This window comes from Theobroma cacao, chromosome 4 (assembly GCF_000208745.1).
Source record: "Theobroma cacao cultivar B97-61/B2 chromosome 4, Criollo_cocoa_genome_V2, whole genome shotgun sequence".
NCBI classification, from domain to species: domain Eukaryota; kingdom Viridiplantae; phylum Streptophyta; class Magnoliopsida; order Malvales; family Malvaceae; genus Theobroma; species Theobroma cacao.
Window position 1 is genome coordinate 30,737,628 of NC_030853.1, and position 18,747 is coordinate 30,756,374.

Here is an 18,747-nt window from a genome sequence, read left to right on the forward strand (position 1 = left end):
TTCTCTTGGCACAAAACTAGAGAGTGGAGAAACAAGTTTCAGTCAGTCATTGCATGGCTGAACCGTGTCAAAAAATCAAAGAGTTCCTCCTCACTGCTTCTTCACTCACATCACTCTGGAGCTCACCAACAACAACAGATGAAATTCGGTGAAATCCTCAGTCTCAATTTTCTCACCTTGGCAGAGGCCCACTGATTGGTGTAAACAAGAAAAAACCTTTCTGACAACCCTTTAACCAATCACTCTCTATCAAACAAAACCTCTCCCCCACTTTGGGTTTTTCCTATTGGATTAGCCTGTAGAAAATCCCAACATGATCTCTGCAATATGACTCGAGTCTCTCTTTCAGCCTCCCAGTTCCACCCTTCCCTTTTTCTCTTCTTCAATGGCCAGACGACTTTGCACAATCGCTGATGCCCCAAAATCTACGTACTTAAACCCAGACCAATTTCTAGTTCCCCTTCCACCCAACATACCAAACCATGTTTGAACACATGAAGTTGCCACTACGATTGAATGATTTTTGTGCCTTTTTAGGGACAAAAGATGGGAGAAAAAAAAGAAAAGCCAAAGGAACTAACTGTCCCTTTCCAGGGGAAGATCTTGTGGACTGTAGCAGAGAGCATAAAGACAAGTCGGTGGCAAACCATATATATTTATTCCAAACTAGTACACTCTCATCTTATGGTTTCCTTTCCAGGGTTTCATTTTTTTTTTTATCAAAACTGCATGGACATTATGACAGTGGCACATAGAAAAGTATAAGATTCTATGGACGATGCTCCTAATTCTCTAACCCTTTTCTTTATTCTTTGCTTATTCAACCTTTTGCACCTAACTTTCTTACCAATTAAATGATTTTCACCCCAAAATGTTGTGTACCATTTCCCACCATCTTATTCTCCTTTCGTTTCTTTCTTTCCCCTTATTGGACTAACACTTTGGGACTCCCTTCTTGTTCCCTTTTTTGTATTACTCCATCCTCCACACTCCTTCCATGCAATTTTTCTGACTCACCTAATCCCTGAGGTGATTCCTCCCTCTCACACCCTTAATTAAGTATTCATTAATTAATGTATCATAAGTTCATAACTACTCAAATGTTAAGAGTATTCAATGTAATTCTGTATTGTACAATCTTACAATATAATCTCTCTTCATAGACAAATATTTTGATAAAACGAGATAAAACCCTTTTTTGATTCACAATGAAATGTCGTCCGAAAATTGACTGATGGCTCAAATTTTAAATCGTAGATTAAATTGCTCGAATAAAATTAAATAATTGCTATCTACATAATCAATTTGTTCATCCTTCCACTGAATTGTTCCTAAAGCTTACTGAATTCATAACTTTTTATTTAATGGCACTCTGCCATCAGTGTCTTCCACCATTTAAGATTTCACATATTAATTCAAGCATCACCTCCTGTTGCTTCTGCTGCTGACAATTATTATTCTAAATAATTTTACAGAGTAACATAAATTCTTAAAATATGCCCCAATTGAGAAGTGTTACGTGTCATAAAAAACACATCCTACCTGTCACCTGTACTAAAAGTTTTGCCCTAATGAAAAATACAGTGGGCACCCATGAATTAAATCCAAGCTCAATGAAGGGGGCAGCTTTGCTGTTTTGCTGCAAGCAGACAAAGGCTCCCAAAAACAAACACTTTTCTTTCCATTAGAAAATAAACCGACAAATAGAGAGAGAGAAAAGAAAACAGAGAAAATAATTATAGAAATTATACATACAAGAGTATAGATTAAATCAATATAATTTTATTATTATATAACTATGATTATTAACATCAATCAATCACTGTTATTAATTTGAATTTAAATTTTTAAAAATCATTTTATTTAAAGTAAAAAAATTATTGAGTTGGTGATGTTTGAATTTAAACCGTTATAATTGATATCAAAACTTGAGCAGTCTGATGTAGATTATGCTGCTAAGATCTTGATTATTAAGATTTATACAAAAATTTACCTCAATTGCTATTACCAACTTGAATTTAATTTTTGAAAATTACACGATTAAAAGTCAAAAAGTTATTACGTCAATGGTACTTGAACTTGAATTTTTATTAAATCATTGAGAATATCATAAAATACACAATTCAGAATACAAAATTTGGAAGAGGGCTTGAAAGAAAATTACACAAAATTAATGATCCTTAATGGCAACTAGTATCTTCTTATGGGGACCATAAACATTGTTCTTCTCTCCAAAAGAAACTACTAATTCCTTCATTCCCTCCACAATAAAGCGTCAGATTGGAACAGTATTTAATGAAACCTTGTCGTTTTGGAAGGCAACAAAGAAACACTATTCTATCGTCCCCATAAAAAACGATAACTCTTATGAGCCTTAAAACTCTTCAAAATCTGCTACTGCTACTATTAATTTTTTTAATCAGAAATTAAATCTAGTGGTTAAAATTTAAGCAGGATTTGCACGTTATTTAAAGTACCGTAAATGCCCTTAACCGTCATTAAAATTCCCTCTAATCCCCATTTTTTGTCCTTTTTTTAGGTCAATGAAGGGGATAATCCAAACCATGGGCTCCCATAGATTTGTTCTCTTTTAACATTTAATTCTATATTAAAACTTGTTTTTTTATTTAATAAGTTATTCTTCGTCAAATTAAAGAACAGTCTATAAATATATGCGTTTTGGCTTAATTCATGGAATCAAAACGATAGAGGACAGGATTGTCATTACAAAATTAGCCAAGGGTAAACTGGAAAATACAGTTGAAAAGAAACAAATAAACAAAGGAGTAAAACAAAAATAAAAAAAATGAAAAATCCATTTTTCCAGTTCTTGGCTTTTTTTTTTTTTTTGTTTTGGTCTATCAATAAGCGAAACCACCCGCTCGGTTTCTTGCAGCTTTGCGGTGGCGAGAAGCTGAAGAAGCTGAAGAAGGAGAAGAAGCTGAGGAAGCGGAAGGTTTCATGGCTGCCAAAGAACAGTTCTCTTTCTTTAAAGTCTCTTCTTCGTCCATGAAAATTTGCCTGCACCTACACTCCACGCTACAAAAAGCACTGTCCCCTCTAACCAAAAGCGAAAGACTACCCTAATCAGTTACAGACATTAATCTTCAAAACATGAAAGAACCCATGAAAGTTCATACCATGAACCATGCATAAAGGCAAGAAGGAAAAACTGGGTCTTGCCAAGAAACAGTCAAAGGCAAAAAAAGCTGGATGAACTAAAAGATCTGGAAAAAGAAAAAAGAAAAAAAGAAACTTACTTGTACATGTAGATGTCTTTTCCAGGTAAGAGTTTCTGTTTGCAAAGATAGCATTGTTCAAGAAAAGCAGGAACCGGGTAGTTTAACTGAGAATTTGTACGAGCAGACAACAACACACAACTCGAAGAACAAGCTTTGCTACCGCTGCTGCTGCTGTTTCTGTTGATCAACATAGTTTTCTTACTGATTATATTACTACCACTCTTTTGATTCTCCAAAACTACACTTAATCCCACCATTTTTCATTCTCCTTTCTTATTTTTCACTGTCTTTTTTCCCCTTTCTTTTACTGTGAAATATGGTGGTGGAGAGAGTGGGAGGAGACTCAGGAGAAAGAGAGGGAGGTGGGAAGGGGAGTTTGTGTTTGGTTAATGGAGAAATTTTGTGAGAAAAATAAATAGAGAGAGAGATGGGGGAGAAGATGTTGAGTGGGACCCCCACTGCTATTAGAGAGAGCAGTATCAAGGACGATTGGCGTAGCCAACGATTTGACTTCTAGTGCTTGTTAACTGCCACGTATCCCCCCTTTAGTTTCCATTTCATTTTCTCATTTTTCTTTTTGTTTTCTTATTTTGTTTGTTTCTGCTTGTTTGGACGTTTATTATTTATTACTTAAGTTTCTATTTTTTTCCTTTTTTTTAATTTTAAGTTGTTAGAATGTTAAATATATATATATATATATATATATTTTGCTTTTGTCAAATATATTTGCATTTACATACATGTGAATCTCAAACTTTGGTCATTGGACGAGATAAACAGTGTGACCATGGCAATCATCTCCCTCCTAGTGCTTTTTAAGGTCACAAAATAATTCGATCAGTTCAATTATTTTGTTTTAAAGAGGGTTGGGTTAATTGTATATTCGAAATTTTCAAATTGAACCGAATGAACAAAAAAATGAACATAAACCCACCCTATACAAAACCCAGTCAGACGTATGAAAATAACAATTGAAAGCTTTGGATAGTGTCAGAATATCATCACCTAACATTAAAAAAGAAGACCTCAAATTGGATTAAAACTTACAACAATAGCCCATGCTTTGGCTTAATATTGTTGCAAAAATGATGCTCTTATGCAAGAGAAAAAAACCAAAAAAGAAAATGAAAAGGGAAAACAAAGCCCATTGAAGAACCATAAGCTATCTATCTATCTATATATATACAGCCTAGCTAAATTATTGCAACAAGACAAACCCTAAAATTAACTAACACTTAGCAAAAACAAGAAAGGAGCATTAAAGGGCTACCTTTCAAGTATTTATTTTCTGAACTACCAAATGATGTGATTTTTTAATTTATTTTTGGGAGTAGGACAAGAAAGAACAAAGCATATATATATATATATATATTTATTTATATATGCAATTCAAACATACCCATCTAGGTGAAATTCTCCAATCTTCCCCACCCCACTTCATTTTCCCTGGCCAAAAAAGAGATGCCTTTAATTTAATTTATTTATTCAACTTTGGATTAAAATATTGATGACAGCTTAATTAATTAATTAATCATAAACCCGATAATTTGATAGCTTTTAAGATAAGCTTATAGCAAAAAATCTTCTTGTATATTCCTAAGTAATCATGGCATGCATATGCCTTTCAATGAATTCCAAATTTTCCAATCCATTTTTTAAACCTAAACCTATCAAAAAGCAACACATTATTTTGACATTAGACAAGGAACTGCCTACAAGAAAACTATGAAATCTATCTCATATGTGCACTATCTTATGCTTTCATTTTCATATGCTTATCAAATAATTGATTTACAGCATTATCTTAAGTTTTGCATGATTGGCTAATGACAAATGTTAATATACATGCACATCAAACTCTTTCTTTCTTTCTTTTTTCTTTTTTCTTTTTCTTTTCGGGTTGAGTAATTATTAATTATTCCATAAATGTCTAGTTACTGCAAAGATTATCATCCATTGTCTAATATAATTAATTGTTTTCAATAATTGATACAACGTCAAGATACATACATATTTATATTTTTAACTCAAAAAGAAGATCTTTACTTATATAAAGTCGAGATCTCTACAATTTTTTATTAATATGAGATTTATAAATATTTTATTTCACTTAATTGTGTAAAATTTTCGTTATCTGATCCTTATACACATAGAGAAGAAAATCATCTTCATTCGATTTTATTTCAATTTTAATATTTTTTTATAAAAAATCTCATATCAATAAATAATTAAATAAATTTTAATATGATTTGCCATGAAATTTAAATTTACACCACACAGATAGAGTTCTCAAAATGAAAGAGGAAAAAAAGTAAGTTTGAAAAAAGTGAAGAAAAGATATGCATTGTGGGACGCTAATGCGTTATGGCTCTGAAGATGGGGCTGCTTTTTGCCAGGTGGGTACTATTTAGGAACAGAAAGACGTGTCAAGCCGTTGGATGTTGCTACAGCCTAATCTCCACCGTCCGATCTCATCATTATTTTTTTTAATTTCTTTGGGGGTTTTGGCAGTACAGAGATTCTTTACGAAAAAGCCGGCGCCCCTACAGAATGGCACGGCCTGCCACCTGTCCCGCCGTAATTAATCTTATTGTCATCAATTATTAATGCTCTTAATTAATCCTTCTGATTACTTTTTCCTTATTAAATAAATATCTAACATTTTTACTTTTTTATATTATAAATTTAATTTTCACAATTTTTTTATTAATTTTAGACATTAAAAAGCATTAAATATTTCATAAAAAATTAAATATTAATACAAAATACATCAAAATCAAAATTCTGATTTTAATTTTCACAAAAGTAAAAAAATAACAAAAATATATGTGAGTGTAATTAGACAACAAATTAGAATTTTAGGATTTTGAAAAGGGATTAACTTATCGAGGAAATTATTGTTTTTTATAACAGATTAAACCAAAACAAATATATTGACAGTTGAAACATAAACTTTAGATTATTCCAGGCAAAAAGGAAGATAAAATCCTATAAATCTCTTTACCTTCATTAAATTGGTAGGCCATTGCCTACATTTAATCCAACAAATAATGGTAGGTACATAAATGAAATTAATGAATCATAAACATTCATAGGATCCTCGTAACATTTGTTTGACTTGCTTTGTACCATTTGATTTAATGATTATAAATATACTATGAGAAAACAATCAATCACCCCCAACAACTACTTGTTGCTGGTTTTAAGTTCCAAGACTAATTTTCATAAAGAAAGGTATAAATGATTAAATTTCATAGATAGTCATTAAATTTATGTCCCCAAACTTTAATTTGTCTCAGTTTAATTATTAAATTTTTAAAATCTATATCATAAAGGATTTCATCTAAATAAATTATAAAATAGTAATATAATAACAGCCGAGTGAACAATCACGTCATTTAGAAAATTTTATGTTAATTTATTTTTGTGATTTGTTTTTTTTTGTTTCTCGATTTTGTTAAAATGAAAAATCTAGGAAAAGAATGGGAAAAAAATAATTTTTTAAATAACATAACTATTTGAATAATTACTATATCATTATTTCATCGTTAATTTCAATCGATTTTGTTTAAAGCTAACTATATTGGGCACGATTTAAAAAGTCAATGATCAAATTAGGATAAATTGAAGTTCAATGAATAAAGTGACCATGTAAAGAAATCTACTCAAATATTTTAGATTTATATATAATAATAAAGATAAATTTATAAGCATGATAATGACAAAATAAGCATAATGCAAAGTCTACCAAATATTTCATTCTTGCTTTTAAAAATTCCAATAATATAACATGATTCTCTCTTTCTTTCTTTTTTTTTTTTGAATATTTAGCTTCATTCATGCACTTTAAGATGAGAAAGAGAACTGTTACTATGTCCTATTTCTTTATTATTATTTATTTATTTGTTATATTTCCATTCATGCACTTAAAAGATAAGACAAAGGGAAAACAATGGGGGAATTTATTTATTTATTTATTATTAATTCACTTTCAAAATAAGACAAAGGGGAAACAAATGGAATTGTTTGCCTTGGAGGTCCAAATTTTTTACTTGCAACTAACAAAGTCAGTCGGGTCCCATCCTTGATTGACAATTTTGCTTGGAGGGATTGAATCATGGAAGCGCTTTCGGGCCTCGTTTGCATGCTTGAGAATGATAGAGCGTGGGGGCTCCCATGGCAGAAACCAAATCAATGGAATCATGGCCCATTCTTGAAGTTGACATGACTTGTCCCAGTGGACAACACGGATCGTTTTAAATTAGAGTTTATATTTGATACATTATTATTTTATTAATATATAAATTTAAAAATTAAAAAAAAATTTTGAATGTTTAAGTGATAGTGTGTATATGTATAGTGACAGATTCAAAATTCTACATAAAAAATGATTAAAAGATAATTATAAAAAGTCATGAATCTTATTAATGATTTGATTTAAAATAAAAATTAAAATTTGAGGGTTGGTGACTGTTAACTCTCGTCACCACCTTCGGTTCGACGCTGTATATGTAGATTGATAATGCATTGCATGTAATTCTTAATTGCATTCAATCTTTTGTAATAGGGTTTGAAGCAAAGCAAACAAGAGAAGAAACAAACAAGTCCTTGGGGTGATGGCGACTTGGCAAGAAATTGTCTAAGATACTTGCGTTGGAACTAAAAAGGAACATAAAGATGGGGATTTGGGAACAAACTTAAAAAAAAAAAAGTGATGGAGATGTTTGAGAAAGAAAAAGATAAATAATTAGGGTTGTTGGGGGCATTTTTCAAGAAATAAAGTACCATATAAAGATTAATAATTAGGGTTGATTAACTTTGTGATTCACTACATGGAATCAATTCCATTGGGATTTATGAATCCTAAAGAAGGTGCTAGTGCCTTTAAAATAAGAAAAAAAAAAAGGTTTGTATAAACCCCATGTAAATCATGAGACAAGGCTTTAATCTTTCCATTAATGCATAAACATTTTACTATTTTTTTATCTTATAAATTTCAGTTTATGTCTTTCAAAATTCGAATTCACTAATTACTTAAATGGGTCAATCGGATCGTATTTATGAATTCCAGAACCATCATAAGTAAACGTACTTAAAATCATTAATCGAAATATCAGAAATATAAGGATGAATTAACCTATATATAGGCAAATCTAAAACAATAGCAACTACAAAAGAGTTATTCAAAAAAATTATCCTTTATGAAATTTAATTAAGAGAACAATAGAAGCTAGTGTTAATTTGATGCATCATATTAAATAATTACTTTTTTTCCCTTGTAAAAGTATAAATTGTTAGGTAAAGATTCAAGAATAACTTTAATTTAATCTTTGACAAGAGAATTCCCTTAATTTAATCTTTAAATGATTATTCCCATTTCCAAAAATAAAAAGAAGGATTCCCTTGATTTGATGTTTTATCTTCCTCCATTGTTGAAATAACATCTTGTAATGTAGCTAATAAATCTTTAAATGTGCAAATCCACATCAACTTCTGTTTTCCTTTTTTTTTTTAGTAAAGATAAATTTTATCAATTTTTCGGAGATAAGCACACGATAAACTCTAAACCTTAAACTTTAATTAATTTGTTGGATGAGCCCATTTCTTGATTAAGTATAGCCCAAAATGTCAATGTAGATTCATGGACCACAAAGGTAAGCCCATTTCTTAATGGGCTTTTAAGGCCCATGAATGCTTTCAGTGAGTATCCAAAGCAGTGGTTTCTTGCCCAAGCCCTCAAGCAATTCTGCACCTGGCCCAACCCAATTCCAATTCCTTTGTTCCTTTTCTGCCGCACTTGTTTTACTTTTCAAAATTTGTGAGATGAAAGACTAGTCAATGGATACAATGGGCAGTATGCCATTGTAGTATGACATAATATGGAGCAATTGTCTTAAAAGAATAGTTAAATTCATGTAATCTATGGGACATGATAGAGTGCTGTAATATCATACTGATAAAGATAATTTGAAGTCATTACCAATTAATTAAAGATAAGTACAATATTTGAAATTCAATCCATGGTCGAATCTGATCAAGTCTCTAAAAAAAAAAGTTTATAACTCTTTGCTATAGTCGCAGAGAGTCCTGCAAAGAGGCTTGAGAAAGTTAAGAAGATATAGTTTTTGATCTCCTTAAATTGCAATTAGTTTTGTATCAAAAGATGAAAGTATGGGGTCAACTATAGCTAAAAACTGTACTAGATTGGAAGGAAACAATCACCATCAAGGCCCTGATTTTCGTCCTTTTTGGGGTCAGTGAGACCTCACTTTCCATTTTTACTTTTTGATGAAAGCACACTAGCACTAACACCGGGGAGAATAAAGGATAAAACAACAACAACGTAGTCTGTTGCATCAGGGGGACAGAAAGCAAAAGGGGAGTAAGCCGTCACTTTCAGTTTTGTTTACGAAGTGGTTTATCAGTTTAGGGGTCGTGGAAGCCTCTTACAGTGAGAGAGCATATACCCTTTTTACCATGTTGCACAAGGCAGCAACTATCCCATCTGAAGCAAGAAGAGCACATTTTCCATCCCTACCAAACCCAAGAAACGAAAATGGGTTTTTGGTTTTTCTTTTTTTTCCAATTTCCATGGTCAATCTCGCATTTCCCACGTTCTCTCTTTCCCTGTCTCCTTGGCTTGGCTTCTAGCTTGGAAAAAGAAAAACCCAATGTTTTTCATCACGTCGCCATCTCAAAAGCCTGATCTCAGAATCTTCAATTCAATTTCAGCAGATGCCTCACAAGGAGAGAGAGATGGATTTATGTAAAAGAAACGATTGTACAAAGATTACAGACAGACATGTGCTAGTCCATGCATGCAGGTAATTAGGCCTTGCAAATGCAATTCCCCACAAATCCACTTGAAGAAAATCTAAAAGTTGGATAAAAATGATCCCCCGAATTGCCTTCCTTTTTGGGGATATTAATTTCTCTTGGGGGGAGTTGGATGGTGACTTGAGAAATATCCTTTGCAGATTCTCTGGTTGTCTGTCGCTTTCTTTTACCTAATGGTGCATTGTTGGACTTGGACCAGACCTCGCCTCCCGGTGTAGAGCTATAGCTTCTAAGTCTTCCTAATCCTAAGCACTGGTAAACGACCGTACCTATGTAGTCCAATCTCCACTGCGTCCCCGCACCATGCAAAAGTTAGCCAACCCCAGTACTGTTTTTTGTCTGCTCCATATCACCTCAATTGTTCCAATCACCTTTCCCAAGGGAATCTCAACTTGATCAACATGCAGCTTGCAAGTTGCAGCTACACATGCTGTTACATGTAAATAGATGGGAGAAGCAGATCATCTTTGAAAATTTAGGACTTCACCCCAAGATTGCAGTGTGAGTAGAGGGGGAAGAGTAGAGAAAGCGTTGATGTGATCTTTTATCCACACATGGAAACAAGGTAGGCAAAACAGAAAGTGATACATTCGTCAGTTTTCCAGTTCGGCCGCCACTGTCTTTAATCCGGGACCATACCAAATCATCTTCATCCGCCAAAACGGTTTAGTGTAATTGATCAGTTCAAGTCAATGTCAAAATCATTTTCATCAACAAGCATCTCTCAGTCACTAGCATCATCACATCCTGTTTTCCGTAGACGAAATTAGTTTCCATGACAATGCTAGCTCTTGCTTGCATGATCAATTGATTCCGTTAGGAAAAGAGCATCTTGTTCCAAGCATATTTAAAATGTTCCTTTTCTCTTTTTCTAACCTTATAAAATAGAGATAGTGACAAAATATTCTTTGAAGAGTTTGGTAGGACTATCTAGGATGGATAAATAAGAGGAAAATTTCACACCACACCCAAGATTCAAATTTTCCACTATACCTTAGCTTTTTCCTTTGGTTTCACTTTTTCACCATGTTTGTACTTTTCAAGAATTGGAGGCTAGTATTTGGTCTAATGCGTGGCTCTTGTATCAGAACAAAATTAAGAAAAGCTGCTGCCTTCCCTTTGCTTGAAATAAAGTTTTCTAACCCAATTTCTTTAATTTTTTCCTTGTTTTTTTTTTTGCCAGAGGGGGGAAGAAGGTATTGGGTGTTTTGGCAGAGGGGAGGAGAAGGTATTGGGTGTTTAATATGATGTCATTTTCAGATGCCATGCACAATACGTCATGAACCATGCAAGTAAAACTTGATTCTGCAAAAGTTGGTGGTCCATCTGCAACAAATGAAGGAAACACCGTCACGTTATCTCCTCGATGTGATAGTTTTATATCCCTGAATTCCATTGCCAAGCTCGAGCCTGGTCACCCTGGTCCCTTAGGCAAGCCAACGTGAACTTGCTTTTTCATTATTTGGACAAGAACCTGTAGGCAGTATCTGTGCTACTGTTTCGTACCAGAATCTCAATTTCAAAAACGAGCCAGTTTGATTCGGGTTAAGATGAGAAAAGACAAGCACAAATGTCCGGAAAGCAAGCAATACAAACAAAATTATGAAGGGGCATGACAAAATAATTACAGTGGAACTCTTGTTCTTGTTTCTTTTTAATCATATTTTTGCTTATGGTGTTTTGCATACAATCATTATCCATATGGTTTCAGCAACGGAAGTCATTTTCATTAGCTGTAGAAATGGCCGAGAAAAAGCGATGGTTTCCAACTTCATTATTGAAAAGGATATTTGGATTGGACGGACAAATTCTTGTGAAGTCATATCAGTATCATTGTGAAATAGTAAGGTTTTGAGAGGTTGATATGCTTTGGGTGTCATTAACTTCAACATTATGGTACTGGTTTGTTCTTTTTTTTTTTTTTCCATTGGACCGCCGGCTTTGAATCTTCTGTCACGCAATCTTGCTGCAAATCAGAGGGCAAGAACCATGGTTAACGGAGGAGCTGATTCGAACTCGTGCTTTTAAATTTTGAAACATTCTACCTTGTAGCAAGTTTTGTCGACAGAGATCTTTTACAACTACCCTCCCACACGGTGCTGATTCTTCATGGTCATGATCACGACCCCCCCTTTTTTTTTTTCCTCTTCAGCAGAAATGTTGGACCACGCATAAAATTCCTTGGATTCAAAAGAGGAAAAAAAGGAGAAAATTAGGTGGCATAAAGTTTTCCTGCTTCAACTAACAAGAATCTTCAGTCTAATTTTATATAGTAGGTTGTTCAAATAACATGATAATCCGAACATGGTAGCTGGATTCAGTGTATGGTCATGAAGCAGACCAACCTTTTGACAGTTTGAGAGTTTCTGATACATGGAGTTTGAACCAGAAGAAATCAATGTAAAAAACCAATTAACAAATCGCCAGTAAGAGAAAGTGTGCTGTTCAATATAGTCCCGTGAGGACCACTGATTTACCAAAGTCTTAAAGGTAGCAATTCTTTTAAGACAACTTTTTTAGCATGCAGGAAAGCTAAAATTTGTGAGAGAATAAGCCTAGTCTACAATTTCTACCATTGTTTAGGGCGCGGCATTGATCATGCAATGAGGTGAAAAATTTTCCGTTCTGCAGATTAAAAAGCAGTGTAGACATTGATGTTTAAGTTCTTGTTGTTTGATATAGCGAAGAATACTGTTTCTATGTACTGGGTGAGCTCACATGTCCAACCTGACCAGACACGCACATGCTGCACATGAGTGCCAGCGAATGACAGGGGACTTCACTGTTCATTCTGATGTTAGGCCCCCTGGCTAGGTGGTTTGCTATTTCGGTGTCAGCCTATCAGGGTTGAGCTCTTGGGGGGTTTAAGCTTATTAATTTGTTCTTGTATACGGAAAGATTTTGGAGGAATATAATCCTGGAAAGGAGAAAAGGCTCTGTAGTTTCATCACTGGGTTAACAAACTTCTCCTAATCATTTTGGATTATCTGTACTATTAATAGTGATTGCAAGTACCCTTTTTTTGGTTATATTTTCTGCTTTTCACAAAGATGGAAAATTTCAGTACCCTTATTGGTTAAGTATGATTACCATGGAAAATCTGGAAAAGAGCAGAAAAGAGAAAGAGAATGTGATGCGAAGAGAAATTGAACAAGAGTTCATATATGGTTGCAGCAATCCCATGCGTAATCTATCTAGCTAACATACTGATATTTCTGTTCTCATAATCAGCATTAATTGATATACAAAGTTGCATGGTCTAGAGGCCGAAGATCAGTAGGGAACTGAACTTTAAAAAAAGAGATTAGTGGGGACAGAGAAAGAAGAAAAGACAAAACAAAGAGGTAAACGTATAACATGAGTTGGACATAATAATGAAGATGGAAAAGTGTAGTTTGAACTTGTCCTGTTAAATCGGCGTATTTTTGTGTATGTTTCCTTGATCCACAAAAATTTTTCTCTTATCACTTTTCAGGATCCATTCCTTTGAGAAATGCGACCCCTTCTTCACACTTCACTGTTTGGTCTGCATGTGGGAAATGGTTACATTTGCCCACCAAGTCCTTGGCCTTCAACGACTCTCTCTCCCAATCAGTCTTGAACACCACTGTTAAGATGGAGACTACGCATGCAATCTGAGCAGCTAGCAGCCCGTAACAGAGCCCCACGAACCCTAGTCCCCAAGCAAAGCCTAGGACTATTGCCAATGGCGCACCTACCAAGTAAAACGAGTAAAAGTTTATGGTTGCCCCAATCCCGGGCCTAGCACTTCCTCTAAGAATCCCACAACTTGTGGTCTGTGGGCAATTTGCTAGCTCACATAATCCAATTATGGGTAGTACAATCATGGTTAGCTCAAGAACCTCATTATCAGTGGTGAAAATTCGTCCCCATGCTTCTCTGCCCAATATGGTCAATAACAATCCAAAAAACGAGGTCAACAGGGCTAGCCCTATGGCTACCACCGTAGCCAGCCGTGCCCTGCTCGGCCTCCCTGCTCCGAGCTCATTGCCGACGCGGGTTGAGGCGGATGCGCTGAGTGCTGTTGGCAATGTGTACATGAGAGAAGTTGTTTGTATCACTATAGCTGATGTTGCCAGAGCGACGCGGGGGTTAGATAAATACCCTGCTAGAATTGTCATAAACTCGTACCACCACCACTCTAAGCAAACGGCAATGCAGCTTGGTATTGCCAGTCGAAGTAGAACTCCCCATTCTTCCCATAATAGAGCAGCTGAAGAAGGTGGAAATAATGGTGGTGGTGACAATGGCGTGCGTAGCGATGAGTTCTCCTCTGGGGTACGAGTACTACTGCGAGTGTAGAACATGTAACAAAGAAGGAAGAAAAGGGTGTTGAAATTGGTGATGAAGGTGGAAATTGCTATTCCAGGGACGCCTAGACGTAAAGTGAAGGATAAGAGGATTGTGATAGGGAGATGACAAATGGTTGAAAACAACGTGGACCACATTAAAGGCCAAGTTGTCCCTTTGCTCCGCAAGTAAATACGTAGAGGGTGAAGAAGGCTGTTCGCTATGAGATCCGGGATTGCGTACCGGCAGTAAAGGCTTGCAACTTTGGTTATATCAGGGTTTTGATTGATGCTAAGCATGAGAGGTTCAAGGTTAAACCAGATCAAGCCAATAGGTATTGAAGTAAGTAGTAGCATTAGAATGGTTCTTTGCAAAGTGAGAGATGCCACCGTTAGATTTCTTGAACCAAAAGCTTGGCTGCAAAGGGACTCCATGCCCGTGGCAAGGCCTGATAAGACTGAGTAGCCACTGATGTTTGTGAAACCGATAGCTAAGGACCCACCAGCAAGCTCGAGGCTGCCCAGCCTTCCCATGCACACAACTAAGATCATGTTCCTAAGATATCCCACCAAGCTCATAGCCGCTATGGGGAAGCCTATATCAGTTATTCTCTTTAGCTCCTCCATCACCTAATAGACAGGAAACACAAAAATCAAGCTCTCCGTTAGAATGACAAAAAAAAAATCCTTCTTCTAGTGGTATTGAGAAGACTCTATGCAGGATTGTCAAAGATTTTATACCTCTGGCATTGTCGGGCACTTTTGATGAGATTCCATTGCTTTAACCATATCTTTATTTTCTTTCTCCTGCTGCTTGTTTTCTTGTTTGCTGTGTGTGATCCGAGTATATAGAGGGCAATATGGCTGATCACTCTTTGCTGGCGAAGCAAACACATACGAGTGAAAAAGTGAGTAAGAAAGAGAAAATGAGGAAACTGAGAGAGAGAGAGAGAGAGAGAGAGAGAGAGAGAGAGAGAGAGAGAGAGAGATGTCAATTTGAGTGGGAGAAATGTATGGGGAAAGAGCCTTTTATAAGGTGGTGTGGGGAGAGAGTGGGGCAGAGCACGGATTGTTGAGTGTTTGTATAGCATTTGCTCTGCCTTAAAAGCGCATAAACAAAGGTACAGTCGCATACTGCAATTGTGTAGTCAATGGTGATGTAAAACATGCATTGATAAACCTTATTTTAACCGTGCGATATATAGCAGCATGTTCCCGAGCCAGTACTGTTCCAATCACGTTTGTCGTTTTCCCTAGAAAATGGAAACATATCCACTTTCCATCCCGGAAAATTCATGCAGGACTGTTAAGTTTACCCGAATCTATCTGCACGTGAGATAATTGAAAAACAATTGGTGGCTGTCATGGCTTATCACCACATAGGTGTGTTCTATTGGATATAGTTCCATTCTCCCCCATTATGTCGTCCTCAACCCCCCAAAAGCTTCCGTTAATGTTAATCACCTGCTTAGCCATGCATGCGAATTCATCTTTCCCTCTGCCCCTTAACCCTTTTTTGTTGGGTCCTATTCCATAGCAAGTTCTTGCTATTTCAAGACAATTCGAATGGTATTTGCACATGACTATACGTGAAAGAAGAAGCTTGGAAATGCGTTTTTAATTACTTTCAAGAAAGCTATTAAGATTAGTGGGAACCTTTGGGGGCAGAAATGGGGGGCGGGGATTGTATCAAGATAATATCCTTCCATTGTTGGTATCAGGTCATCTTGTCAATGTCCATTATCGCTAGGGCCTTGAAAAGAAGGATCAAGAGGGGTTGTGGTTCTGCGTCCACATCAAGAAACAGAGTACGAAAAATAAAAATAAAGAAATTAGTTTGTATTGGAAGCAAAAGGCTCTTTTCCCACATGTTTCCCCCAAGTATCTTTCGATGCATCCAAAACCAAAGGACCTTAAACCTTCCACGTTCCCAATTGGAGCACGCCCCTTGTCTTTTAAAGGTACTACAACAACCCTCCTTTCTATATCATCCCCCCCCCCTCCCCCCTTATTTTTTCCCTCTTCTCTTAAACCCTTCATTCTCTTCTTTAAAAAAATCATTACGCGTGCTATAGCTATATGGAAAACCAAACACAACTCTTGTTAATCTTCTTTTATACTTTAATTGATATTTTAAAAAATTTAAATGGATTATTCTATTAATATATTTTTCAAACTGTAAATGAATTGGCTGATGAACTTGTCAAGAATGACATTCTTCGTTAATCGAAATTGTGTCTCCTTGGGCCCCATATTCATAGAATCCCTTGTTTTTATAGGAGAGAAAGATTAAACCAGTACTCATCAATTTATCTTCTGCTCCTATTGTCAAAGATGCACAGTGTCCTGTTGGACTAGAACTCTCTAGAAAAGCTTATTCTCTCAGGTTCAAAGTAATGCTAAAACCACTCTCCGAAAACAAAAATTAAAGAATAGGACCAACTACTATTTGTTTCATAAAATTTGTTTTCAATTTTGGAGTAATTTAATGATGTTTCTTTGTCCTGCACAATGATCAGTTGAAAAACATAACATGTTTATCGGATTGTAAATAAATTGGTCGGTAAACTTGTCAAAAATTAGGTCTTTTGTTAACCGAAGTTGTACCTAATCGGTATCCAGGATTTGCACAATCCCTTGTTTTTATACTTGATCCCATTATTTTCTTTAGGTTCTCTGCTGCAATTGTCAAAAATGTATAGTCTCCTATAAGACTAGAACTCTCTGGAAAAGCTTCTCTCAGGTTCAAAGTAATGCTAAAACCACTCTCTGAAAATAAGAGGTTTCCTTTCTTTTCAAACGTTTCTACGTACTACCAAGACCTAATTCCTAATGGGAAAAAAGGCCAAGCTTTCCCCTAGATATTTTCTCCAAGGTTTCACTATTCTCCAATCTAGCTTTCTCTCCCAATTAATGCTTAGAAAAGAAAGCTTTCTTCTCGCCCCATATGCATGAGGTGTAGCCACTGATATGAAGGAATTGATCAAACACTAACTATAAGGAATACAGTCGATTGTCACACTTGGACGAAACCATGCATGTGCTATCTAGTTACACCAAATGGCTTAAAAGGAATCAATCCTCAAATCGACAATTATTATTTCACCCACTTCAGGTAATCCTGTCGACAAAATGCATTTCAATTTTCAATCAAGCTTTGTTTTTTCCTTTTTTTTTTTTTTGCTCCCTGTCGAGGATGGGATTTCGTACCTTCCTTAGCCAATGTCATGCAAACAGATATTGTGTGGGGGGGTTGATGAGAGGGACCTGGTTGTTAGAAGGGAACGAATCCAAAGGTCACATCCTCAATTAATGTGGCTTTGATCACCTTTTGTTATTACCATGGTGCTATGTCTTTGGTCCAATAAGTACATGGCTTTGACATAAATTTTTTGTCTGTGTTTGGAGTCCTGTTTGATTTTTTTTCTTTTATAATTTTACAGTCACATGTTTAGTTCGATATCTGATGTAAAATTATAAAAAAAAAAAGATTAAACTAAACATTAAGTGAGAAGATGAGACTTTTATTTGCTTATTTTCTTTGTATGCAAGAACTCGAACAAATCGACAAAACTTTCTCTCTTTTTGATTGTTGAGGTGGGGAATTGGCATAGTGCCAAAGGAGAGTACTCTTCTTTCCACAAATTCCACGAATGGTTTTCAAAGTAGAGATCCCATTTCGGTTGTTTTGATAAATTCATGTGGGAAAAGTCATCAGAAACCAATCAGATTACAGATCTCATTATCTCAGTCTAAAAGCTCAAGCACTTACTCCATTATACTCTCTCACACACCAGTGTTGACATTTGGGGTACCATTCTTCCGTGACCCACAAAGGTCTGTTGGATGCTTTGCTTGCACAATCTCTTTTAGGTCGAAAAGCACAGATGTATACTAGAGAAGCTAAATACAAAATCTGGTGGAAATGCTAGGGTTAGTAAGAGTCCTAAGTTCAAAATCAAAGTTGAGAGAGTGGCTAAAAAGAGATTGGGAAAATCGAAAAAGTTACTCATGGTAAGATTTTAACTTTAATGAATCTATAAACGAACGAGTTTGTCTCTCTTAAAATATTATTAAAAGATTTAACAAAGCCAAAGATTTTGACATTGTTAGGGTAATAATCCATGATGGGGGGCCCTTGAGTTTGACGTTTCTTATTAGATATAGCACTTAATACCTTTTTGTTCACGTTAGTCAACTTGCTTTTCGTCTATTTAAACCCTAATATGATGGAAAATCATAGTGGAGAGAATCTCTTTCACCTAGATTGTCCACATTGCCTGGTCTGTTCACAAACATATTGCAATTTCTACAGGCGGATCTTTGTGTGTCAAGAAGGCAAGATATTGTTGTGCTAC

The 18,747-nt window shown here is 35.4% G+C and overlaps 2 protein-coding genes across 2 annotated transcripts; both read right to left on the reverse strand.

Moving 5' to 3' along the window:
- On the reverse strand, positions 2,664 to 3,649 carry LOC18603533. The gene is made up of 2 exons (XM_007035572.2): positions 3,261 to 3,649; positions 2,664 to 3,060 (listed from the first exon to the last, which is right to left on the reverse strand). Exons 1-2 carry the CDS (start codon positions 3,497 to 3,499, stop codon positions 2,862 to 2,864), a joined length of 438 nt encoding a protein of 145 aa, XP_007035634.1. The 5' UTR covers positions 3,500 to 3,649; the 3' UTR covers positions 2,664 to 2,861.
- Positions 13,214 to 15,351, reverse strand: LOC18603534 (protein DETOXIFICATION 55). The gene is made up of 2 exons (XM_018118692.1): positions 15,131 to 15,351; positions 13,214 to 15,019 (listed from the first exon to the last, which is right to left on the reverse strand). Exons 1-2 carry the CDS (start codon positions 15,176 to 15,178, stop codon positions 13,544 to 13,546), a joined length of 1,524 nt encoding a protein of 507 aa, XP_017974181.1. The 5' UTR covers positions 15,179 to 15,351; the 3' UTR covers positions 13,214 to 13,543.

What these genes read in the sequence shown, in the direction of transcription:
- LOC18603533 (XM_007035572.2), bottom strand. Translation starts at nt 3,499, where the DNA reads ATGGTGGGATTAAGTGTAGTTTTGGAGAATCAAAAGAGTGGTAGTAAT. An exon ending in AAAGACATCTACATGTACAA is followed by an intron (nt 3,061 to 3,260) that starts GTAAGTTTCTTT and finishes GCTTTTGGTTAG; the next exon opens with AGGGGACAGTGCTTTTTGTA.
- LOC18603534 (XM_018118692.1), bottom strand. Translation starts at nt 15,178, where the DNA reads ATGGTTAAAGCAATGGAATCTCATCAAAAGTGCCCGACAATGCCAGAG. An exon ending in AGTGCCCGACAATGCCAGAG is followed by an intron (nt 15,020 to 15,130) that starts GTATAAAATCTT and finishes CCTGTCTATTAG; the next exon opens with GTGATGGAGGAGCTAAAGAG.